The 10,317-nt window shown below is 40.3% G+C and overlaps 1 protein-coding gene across 3 annotated transcripts in view; it reads right to left on the reverse strand.

Annotated features, from left to right (window-relative positions):
• The window catches only part of KIAA1328, a gene marked incomplete at its 5' end in the record, with an annotated part of 180,754 nt that extends 170,484 nt beyond the window's left edge, over positions 1–10,270 (reverse strand). Inside the window, 4 exons of one of the 3 annotated variants that reach the window (XM_080371387.1) lie at positions 492–586; positions 4,615–4,754; positions 6,375–6,410; positions 10,159–10,270. In XM_080371387.1, the coding sequence (XP_080227513.1) occupies positions 492–586; positions 4,615–4,754; positions 6,375–6,410; positions 10,159–10,270 (383 nt within the window). Of the gene's footprint in view, positions 1–491; positions 587–4,614; positions 4,755–6,308; positions 6,414–10,157 lie in introns of all 3 variants that reach the window. The other 2 variants (XM_080371388.1, XM_080371389.1) reach the window with 2 other exon arrangements.
• Between the last annotated feature and the right edge of the window lie 47 nt (positions 10,271–10,317).

The raw sequence follows: 10,317 nt of genomic DNA on the forward strand, positions 1-10,317 counted from the left end.
AGTTAAAATTACACTGGACTCTCTACTGATCTACATGTGCAAACATGGGCGTATAGTGATTAACTTGTTTCAGCCACAAGATCAGCAATCCACTATTAATGTGGAACTCCATATAAAAGCTTACCCCTGACAAACAAGCACCACAAAGTTTCGTATCAATAAAGTTTGTAATTTCCAGAAGACAACATGTGTTTATTTAAAGGATGTGATACAAACAGCAAACAAAACTCTAGCTCCGTGACTAGGTTTATACAGGTGAACTACTGCAGGTCACAAAACTTCGGGTTTTGTTTTCAAAACGTTTAGGGGGTTTAGGGTCAGAAAGCAAGGAAAAACCAATCAGGTTGCTTCATTCTTCATACCTCCTCCAGCAACAAAAATTACCTTATTTAAATATTCAGTTCCATAATGCAATACTACACTGCTTAAGATTAATTAGAGGAATAACTACCCTTAAACATAATGCATTTTCAGGTGATGCTTATTCTTACCTGGCAAGTTCTTTAATTAAGTTTGCAATGCGTCTCTTGTCCTCAGGACACAAATCCTTTAAAGAAGCACTCTTCATTCCTCCTTCATTAGTTACCTGAAAATTTAAAAGTAACATTATAGATAGTACTCTTTAAAGCAGAACCAATATTTCATGAGATATTAAAAGCACTTCAAGGCCTAATAATTAGAAGTTGAAAGTAGACAAATTCCAACTGGAAATAAAATACATATTTTTAAAAATATAAGTATAGTTCAGTAAAACAGATTACCAAATTGTGGAGATTTTTTTGAAAACACTTGTAATTCAAATGCAAGCTGCTAGCTTCAATACTAAATGTATAGGATAAAGTTTTAAGGCATAGACTATTCCCTGATTCATAAAGGGCAGGAGGTTCTCACGACTTGAAAATCTAGTGCAGCAATACCAAACTTTACCTTAGCATCCTAAAATGAAAGAGCAAGGGAAAAAAAATAATCTGCCTTAGTGTTTGACTAAACCAGGGGTCCTCAAACTATGGCCCACAGGCCGGATACGGTCCCCCAGGGTCCTCAATCCAGCCCCCGGTATTTACAGATCCCCCCGCCGGGGGCTGGGGGGGGAAACCAAGCAGCCACAGATGACTGCCTGCCACTTCATCCCCGCACCAGCCCCCTGTTTAAACAGTTTGAGGACCCCTGGACTAAACCATCCAAAACAGCAAAAATGAGTGTAATATATTGTTAGTAGATGCTAAGTCCTTATTTCAGAGGATTTTTTTTTAATATACAGAAAAGTACACACCCTTTCACATTTCACTATTGTTTGGTTTCCATCATTTATTTGCTACCTTCGTACTTATTAATTCTCAAAACAATCCTTTAACATACTCCAGTACTTCAGCTCCTTCGATGCATTCCTTGATCACACAGAGAACGGCAGCGTTTGTTACCCGTGTCCACCAGAGGGCATATTGCTGTTCGCGTTCGCCACAGTCCCGTGTATTATTGAGGTTATTGGCATTACCCGGTTTGGGTGTTTCCAAGCAGGAAACAGTTTCAGTTCTAAATTGTTTCTATTTATCAAAAATTTCTGTCATTGGTGTCTCAGTTCGCCAGTGCTAGCACTAAGCACAAAATAAGAATCCCAAGACGAAAGCAGCAGTAAGAGCTATATTACTCTGCCCAAGATTTAGACAAGTTTAAGTATTTCCACTAATCTGACGTGTTTTCAGCTTAGATTTTTACAGACCTAAAAATACTACAATCCTCCCCGAGGGCATACAGTGCTTAACATGAGATACAAGCACAAATGCCTTGCAGTTTGGCCAAGTTAACACAATACAGCACAGAACAACCCCTGAGCACAGGAAGCAAACACTGGGCTTCTCTCCCCTCCTTACCATTATGGGCAGCTGATCTACGCATGTAAGAGAGGAAGTACCCCCTTCCATTCTTAGCTAACTGCTTCTTGAACAGCGGTTTGAAACACTTGAAGGTCTATGTTGCTTCTGAATAAGGTGGTGATTTTACACAGACTTATGTGTAGCCACCTAACTCTTCAGGTGCTATTTACAGTCATGCAAAAGGAGAATGTCTTTAACTTAACTGAATTCAAATTCAACTATGGTTGAAAGATTTCCATTTCCCATGCTAAAAATGTCTGAAAACTATTTTTTTGGCAGCTAGATGATGGAACTTCTTTAAGAAAAATAAAAAGTTACAGGACATTTTTCACTCAAAAAAAGAGGCAGAAACTTCGTTACATTAGTGAAGGAGATTTTAACAGAAGGTACCTCAAGCTATTACCTAAACCTACATATATACTTGTCAGACAAACATTTGTGGGATGAAGGGCGAAATCTGAAAAGTTAGTCTGTGCTTTTGTGTCACCCACAGATATGGATTGATGTCAGATAAAAAATTCTCAAGGCAGACTTGAACCATAACAAATGTCAAAATGAAGCTGTGGAATTATTCACAGGGACACTGCACCATCAAAACAAGACAACAAATGAGACAGAGGCTTTTTCCAGATTTCTGTCCTTTCTACACAGCTCAGTTTCGTAACAGAAAACAGTTTCATAACTCAGTATTTTCTGGATGAAATGTACTACATAAATGGAAGATCCTCTTCAGAAACCACATCTCAGAAGATGACAATTTGCATGACAGCAGACAACTTCTGTCAAATGGGAAGTAGGAAGATGGGAAATTTTGGTCAAGACCAGTATAGCAAACCACTGATTTATTAAAAGTACCAGAAGAGCTCCAGAGCTAACAAGACCTTTTCGAAGTCCTCTCCAAAACACTCATCTTCCTTTGTGGTGCTCAAGTCTATCTGAATGAAGAAAAGGTAAATCAGTTCTGCCAAGATTCACATTAGAGCAAAACTCAAGCCATTCTCTTCAGAAGAGGATCCTGGTAAATCATAATGGCAACCTACCTACCAGTACAACAGTGTGTTGAAACGATCAGCACTCCCTAGACATGCACACAACAGCTTGAAGCAAATTAGTTCTGCTAGTGATGAAAACTCCTTGAAGAAAAATTTTGTGAAGTCTTTTTCTTTCATAACAACTAAAATTTATTTGTTCTGTTTGTTTCAATCCAGAGCTTATCTTCAAAGTTAAGAGTACAAAATGTCCATAAGGATTTGGCAAGGTAAGAGAAAAACAGAAGGTTAGAAAAGAGAAAAAGCTTTGAACGCATTATATTGTCAACTTTATAAAAGCACATTTGAGTCTTCAACCACAGTATCGCATATTAGGCATTATAGAAAGAAAACAAAGACCATTTCTACCCCATCAGTTCTGACAGGGAAAAAGGAGTTAAAATTCTCTAAACAACAAGCAATGTAAACATCACATCATGCAATAAAACAGATTTTAATGTGACTTATAAAGGCATCTATGAGGCAGCGGGCTTGTAGAGACCTATGAAGAGATGCTTCTACATAAAGCTTCTGCATAATGGGGACTATGTGTGAAATTTCTTAATAACTTAAGGACATCATTTGCAAAGTGGAGGTACATACCAGCCTCCTGAAAGCAAGTACACATAAACAGAGAAATGGAAAGAGATGCGTCCAGGAGGAGCCCTAAAAATGACACAGGTTATTAGTGTCATGCTGAAGGATTCGAAGGGCAATGACACTGTCAAAGCAATGAGAATCGAATGATCTGTCTTCACATCAATTTTGAATGTACATGTGAGGCACACAGGATTTACTCAGCACACAGAAGACAGAGAATGACATCTTAGCCCAGATGAAGAACAAAAATCAAATTCATGACAATACAACAATTCAGAAGCAGTCAGAAGTTTTATATCCTCCCACTTACAGGCAGAATTCCAAACCCTAGAGTGACTTACAGACTTGTCCAAGATGGCTGCTAGGCAAGGGACTTAACAGTACTTGAATGACTTACCGTCACAGTACTATACAAATCGTGTTAGAAAAACTGTATCTCTCAACAGATTTCTGAATATCACAATACAGAATAATCTTCCAAAGGAAACCCTGCAGATACGAAATTTCTAATGCAATAAACTGTAGCAAAAGCATCACCTATTGTCACAGTAGACCAGCCAATCCAAAGCAGAACCAAAGATAAAAGCCAACTGACAAAGCTACTCCTACTTTTCACACACTTTAAACTTTTACTGTCAAAAACAGGAAGTGATTTTACCTTACTAATATAAGCAGCTACAGCAAAAAGGTCTCTATTACAGGTCTTGTTTCTAAGTGATATGACTAGAACAATGAAACTGAATACACTGAAACACAACTTCTTGCGTGTTTATCTAGTAACTCATAAATTAGGAGCTACTTAAAGTTACTCTCTCTCTCCCTCTGTACACATACACACATAGGAAAATATATATAATCTGTTTTACATAGCCTCAATGACATATCACTTACATAAATCAGGCGCATTCATCCTTTGTTCCCCTTAAAGGGGCAAGCAATCTCAGTGGAAAAGTAATTTTTGCCATCAAGCCATCAAGTCAGTCGTCAAAAAGTATAAGAAACTGCAAAAATAATAGTACTCTAAAACTGTTTAAAGTTTTCAACCTCAATATTTTATGCCATTTCTCTGCTATGGGCACTCTCAAGAGCAAGAAAAATTTGCCTTTACTGACCTGCTGCCCTGTCAGATCTCCTGTGCTTCTAACAGAATCCATGGAAACAGACGCAACAGCTACAGGCACCTTTAGGTCAGCTTTACTTTTCTGATATTTTGGCAAATTCCTTGCTCTTAAATTTCCTTTTGTAGACACTCCTGTAAATGGAAGAGAAGCAGAATACACAGATTATAAAGCCAAAAGGGACCAAGATTTCCACAAAGGCATCCCTGCCTTAGCAGATCTTTTCAAAAAGATAAGCATTTCATATACATTTGCAGTTCCCCCCAGCCTCTCACTCCATATAAAATTTTATTAAGATGAACATATTAGCAGAAAAAGAGGTGCACAGCACTGAACTACACCCAGCCACAATGACCATCAAAGTAAATTCTGAAACACACATCTTCTGACTGAGGTCCAATGAAAAAACCTGTGTTTAAGATGCAAAAGCCTAAAACTGAGCTTCTGCTTTGACACTCAAAGACAAGGAACCATGCAGCAGTAATGCTGTTAAAAGTACCACTCATATGATAAAATACAATTTTTTTCTGTTATACATCCAACTTACTGATTGCTCAGGCTAATTGTTAGTTACATTCAGTACCAAGCATATGAGTAATGTAATACTCCAGTGCACACTCCACAGATCATCTGTAAAAAGCTTCCTGCCATAATTAGTTCACCACTACCAATGGTAAAAACATGGAAGCACTGAAAATCTAGGTGCTGCAATTATGAAGTACCAACACTGACACTAACACCTAAACCAGATGAAAGCCAACAGCCAGGAGTTTTGACTGTTCAGAAGTACAAGAAGTTTTGAAGAAAAAATGTTGATTTTACACTAGCAGCTGATAAATTGCATGTATTTGGGTAATAAATCTCAGAAGCATACCAGCAATTCAAGTGAAAGAACTGCTTTAACATCTCCATGCTTATACACAAGGGAAAACAATGTTTCTAAAATTCTCTTCCACAAAAGTGGAAGAATACTTCCCAGAGTGAATCCATTTCTGCCATTTAGGATCACTGATTTCTTTCCACAGCATGGAGTACAATGATCTGACACTGCCTGCTTTGAACTATGCTAGCTACAAAACACACGCAGAGATTTTTAATAGAGCTGTTTGGCCAGCAGTTTTTGAAAGTAACCATGCTCTCGAAACCCAGAGAGTAGGATTCCTCAAAATTTATAACTGCTAAACATACCCTGGACACACACACAACTTCACTATAGAGTTAAGCAACCCCAGACATGTTTTCAGGACCTGGTGTCACTGCAAAAGCTGTGTTTGAAAACAGTTGGAAAATTCGAAGGGGGGCTAAGAACACCCATCTTTTCCCCAAGGATGTACACAAGCACTCAGTAAATCAAGGTCAAGAGAACTAATTAAAAAATAATGATTTTATTCTTTATACAGTGAATCTTCATTTTAATTGATCTCTTCAAAATTTACAAAAGACTTGGGTATCTCTAATGCTTCAACATTCTTTGGAGACCACATCAAAAATTCAGCTTACCTTACAGATTGGATAAAATTATGCGGTACCTAAAACAACTCCCCTGAAACTTCATCTTACGCCATACACTTATCTAAGCAGCAAAGCATAAATACTCTGCTATACTCCTGTTTGTCCCATTACAACATGTGATGTTATGTATGTTTCACACTTTGTATGTTTCACACATAAGTACGCAAACCATGTACCTGAAAAGACATTGCAAAGTTTAGCATTCACAGGAAAAACCTTTGTTTACAGCTACTAGATCATACCTGAAACAGGTATCATCGGCTGTTCTTCATCAGAAACTGCATGTGGCTTTGTTAAAGGTAATAAACAAAAAAGACCAAGCTTGGCCCTTCAAACAGAACTATGAAAATAAGTATTTTGGCTCTTAATTTTAGAAGACCGTTGATATAAAAATGAACTGGCAACACTTTGGGAGCACCAAAAGGAAGTAAAACTTGACTAGAAAAAACAAACACATAGATTGCTAAAACAAAAAACATTACTCCTTCTTCACTGTGCATTAACTGTCAGCCTGTAAAGATTATCTTAGAGGTCACCTTCACAAAAGATCCCAGGGACCAGCCCCAGTTACAAGTCCAATTACTAAGATAATGAAGTAATAATGTGTATTTAAATTAGAGTAGGTTAACATTATATAAGGAACCTCTTGATACATAGGGAATAAATTCTGAAATAGTGTATATTCATACTGTGATTAAATACATTTTACACAATATATGCTAAGAAACATAAATGAGGGTAACAGCAAAAGGTTTCAAAGGAAGTCAGTCATTCTCATCTGATCATCACATGTTGAGTAACAGATGAAAGCCTGAGAAATTATTTCCTTCAAGAAATTTCAAGAACTTTCAAATAACCCACGGCTTTAACTACTGAATTATTTGACCACAGAAAACACTCTAAAAAAAAATCACAAAGAACTGGGCACCATATTATTTGTGCTATGGTAGCAGTCACTGAACTTGAATCTTCACCTCCTACAAGTCACTAAAAATAGGATTCAACACAATTCAGGGAAGGGTGTAAGCTATAGTGTCTTTCTTAAAGCAACAGTTTCATTTTGCTGAACATAAAGATTTTTATTCCCACAGAAGTAACTAACATTATACTAAACAAAAGCACACAGTACAAAATTCTGTTCCACTATCTTTTGTTCATACCCCTTTACTTTACTCAGCCTTCTAAGGTTGGCCAATTAACACAATTACTTAATTTCTGTACTGCTTACAGATAAATGCATTGTCTTCATACAATAAAGCCAAACGGTGAAAATATTTCAATTAACCTACACTAACTTTTGCCTTAACTAAAATTTGATTTTGATAGTATAATCTCAAAACCTTAATTTAATCAATTACCACACGGTGGAGAAAACTATCAACAGCCTAGAAGCTTCACCCTGTGGACAGGAACTTCAAATTCAATCAATACCCGCTATCCATCACATAACTGGAATCTGTCACACTGGAAGGGCTTGATCACACACTCACTTGTGATCTTGTTGATCCACTTTATCACTAGTAAACAATTATCACTCATCAGTCTTACATCAGTTTGAGACTAGTGCTAAGTACTACAAAGCCATCTCTCTCTACCAATGCTAAAAGCACTTTTGATCTGTAAACTGCAGCCTGCTATCTCTAGCTGTCACAATGCATTGTAGGGTTGTGCCATGAACCGGGTGAGGAAGCTGAATAAACTCTGAAGGTAAAGCACTGCATCCTCTCTTTCCAAAAAGCACCAAAGTAGATCAAAAGTCCACGTCTGGATCACAGCCCAGCCCAAACAGCTATGTCAGACTATGACAGCAATCTGCAGGACACCAAGGACAACATCTTCAACTCATACAAGAAACAACAAACTTCAGCACAGGTGATTGCTTTCTGAACTGACATATGGTTGATCTCTGTGTCAACACATAGCTATAGAAAACAAAACAGGTTTGCCTAAACAACATTTGGCTTCTGAAGTTTGCCTCTAGTATCGGTACTGTGGTGGATAGGTACCCTAATAGCAAGATGAAAAAATTAGTCAAAGCTGTTGCTGTTACGGCCCCCCAGCTACCTGGATCACTCTCCCTCTCCAATACAGCCTACTGTATTAGAAAGAAACAAAGCCAGATCAGCTCACCTTAATCAACTGGACTGAAAATTGCAGTGACTCAGAAGCTGATTCATAAACAGGTCCAACATCCTTGTCTCAACAGTGAAAGACTGGGGACAGTACATCAACCATTTAACATCAGTCCCCTGCCACACGCCTCTCAAGGCTCCCAGCAAGGTGACTATACACATTACAAACCTTGTACCACCACAGCTAACATTCAAGGCAACGGCAGAGACAGTCATACAGGCAAGAGAGAAAACTGAACACCTTATGATGCTGAATGACTCCCTTACAGCAACAGTGCATCTGCCTTGCTATGCCGTATCTATTCAGCAATTCTAGAGAGAAGTTCAGTTTTCCAAACCTATTAAACCAATGCCAAATCTCCCAAATTTCCCACCCTCCTTTTTTGAAAGCATCCACTATAACGGCTCTCATGTCATATGCATTTCTTAAGTTTAAACTTTTCTAAGATCAGAGGTAACACTACCTACTACCAAAAATATGTGAAATGGAAATGGTTGTCAGGAAAAGCATCATTCCTTGTAATATCACAATGTATGAGGCCACTGCTGGACTCAAGAAATCATATTTAATCATTGGAAACAACCTGTCAACCCGGTAGTTAGCTGATATAAAGACAGTCATTACAACTGCATCAACACTTCCACAACTAAACAGAGTAGTTTCAATGTGGCAATAAATCTGAAATGTGACTACCATCACAGGAAAAGTTGTAGAAAGTTGGGGGGTTTTTAACACAAATGGTAAATCATAACAATGTGCTCCCTGAACAGTCCATTGGATTGTCGGCCCATTTCATTTGTGCATTGTTTTTCAGTGAACATGCAACCAAACATAAACATAAATACAAGAGCACACATGCATCAACCACTTCTCAATCACTTCTAGCTGATGCTGAAATCCACTCTTAGCGTGAGCAACAGCAATGCTTCATGCCCCTCATATCTACAGCTAAATTATCACTCCTAAATTTCCACCAGGCCAGACTGTCAGTTCCATACTAATGTCTTCAAGTACCTGAGCCTCTAATTCAGTCACATGAGCCCAAACATCCATGCCAATTCCTTTGGGTTCTCTGGACCATGCAAATGCATCTCTCTCTAGCCAGGCTTCTACAGGCTGAATCCCCAACACCACAGCCACCACCTACTCCAGTCCATGTCCACCACCATGTCCAGCCCCATGTAGTCTCCCACAACTGAAGCTGACATCTCCTGCTGACGAGACCACCAGAGCCTCCCACTTGCCCCTTACAGACAGAGCACTGCAGCCTCCACCCCCCCCACATACTTACTGTAAATGTTATGCCTGTATTCAAGCTTAGATGACAATCACAAAAGACAAGTCTTTTTCTTGCTACATCTTCAGCCTCTAACCTGTATCTCTCTATTAATTCCCTTGCAAGTTTCCATAAGCTGGACCCAGCTTCCCTGTTTCCTACATACTTACTTCCCGCAGGGCTTCATAGCTAGGTCACACAGGAGGTGGACACACAACACCCACCCCCGCCTCCTGCAGGCCACCTTTGCTTTTAAATCCCACGTTAACACTGCAGTCCCCCCACACAAGCACACGCTCAACCTCTCTGCCCAGGCTGAGCTCCCCCACACTCGTGAGCGGAGCCCCCAAACCTCCCGTGCCACGGCCACAAAACCTCACCCGTCCCACCACCCCGCATCAGCTCCAGCCTTCCCTACACCAAACCCCAACGCCCACGCCCCTGCCTCCTGCCCTGACAGGCCGCCCCCGCCGCCGCTCACAGCCAGCACCCTCCCGCGCCGCTCACTTCCACGCCCCAGACCCCTACCCCCGCGTCCCTGCCCACAGGCCGCCCACCCAGGTTCCCTCGCCACGGCACAGCCCCGCCGCGGCCCCCCGCGCCCTGCAGAAGGATACTGTCCCGACTCCAATAAGCGCCTCCACCCGGCCCAGCGGCCACCTCCGCCATCTTGAAACAACCGCCACTCCCAGAGTGCCCCCCGCGGCCCCCCCGGCGCTCGCCGCCCATTGGCTACCCGCGCCGGCGTCGCCTGGCGGCTGCCGGGGCCCACCGGC

Source organism: Falco punctatus (genome assembly GCF_963210335.1).
Source record: "Falco punctatus genome assembly, chromosome: Z".
Taxonomy (NCBI): Eukaryota; Metazoa; Chordata; class Aves; order Falconiformes; family Falconidae; genus Falco; species Falco punctatus.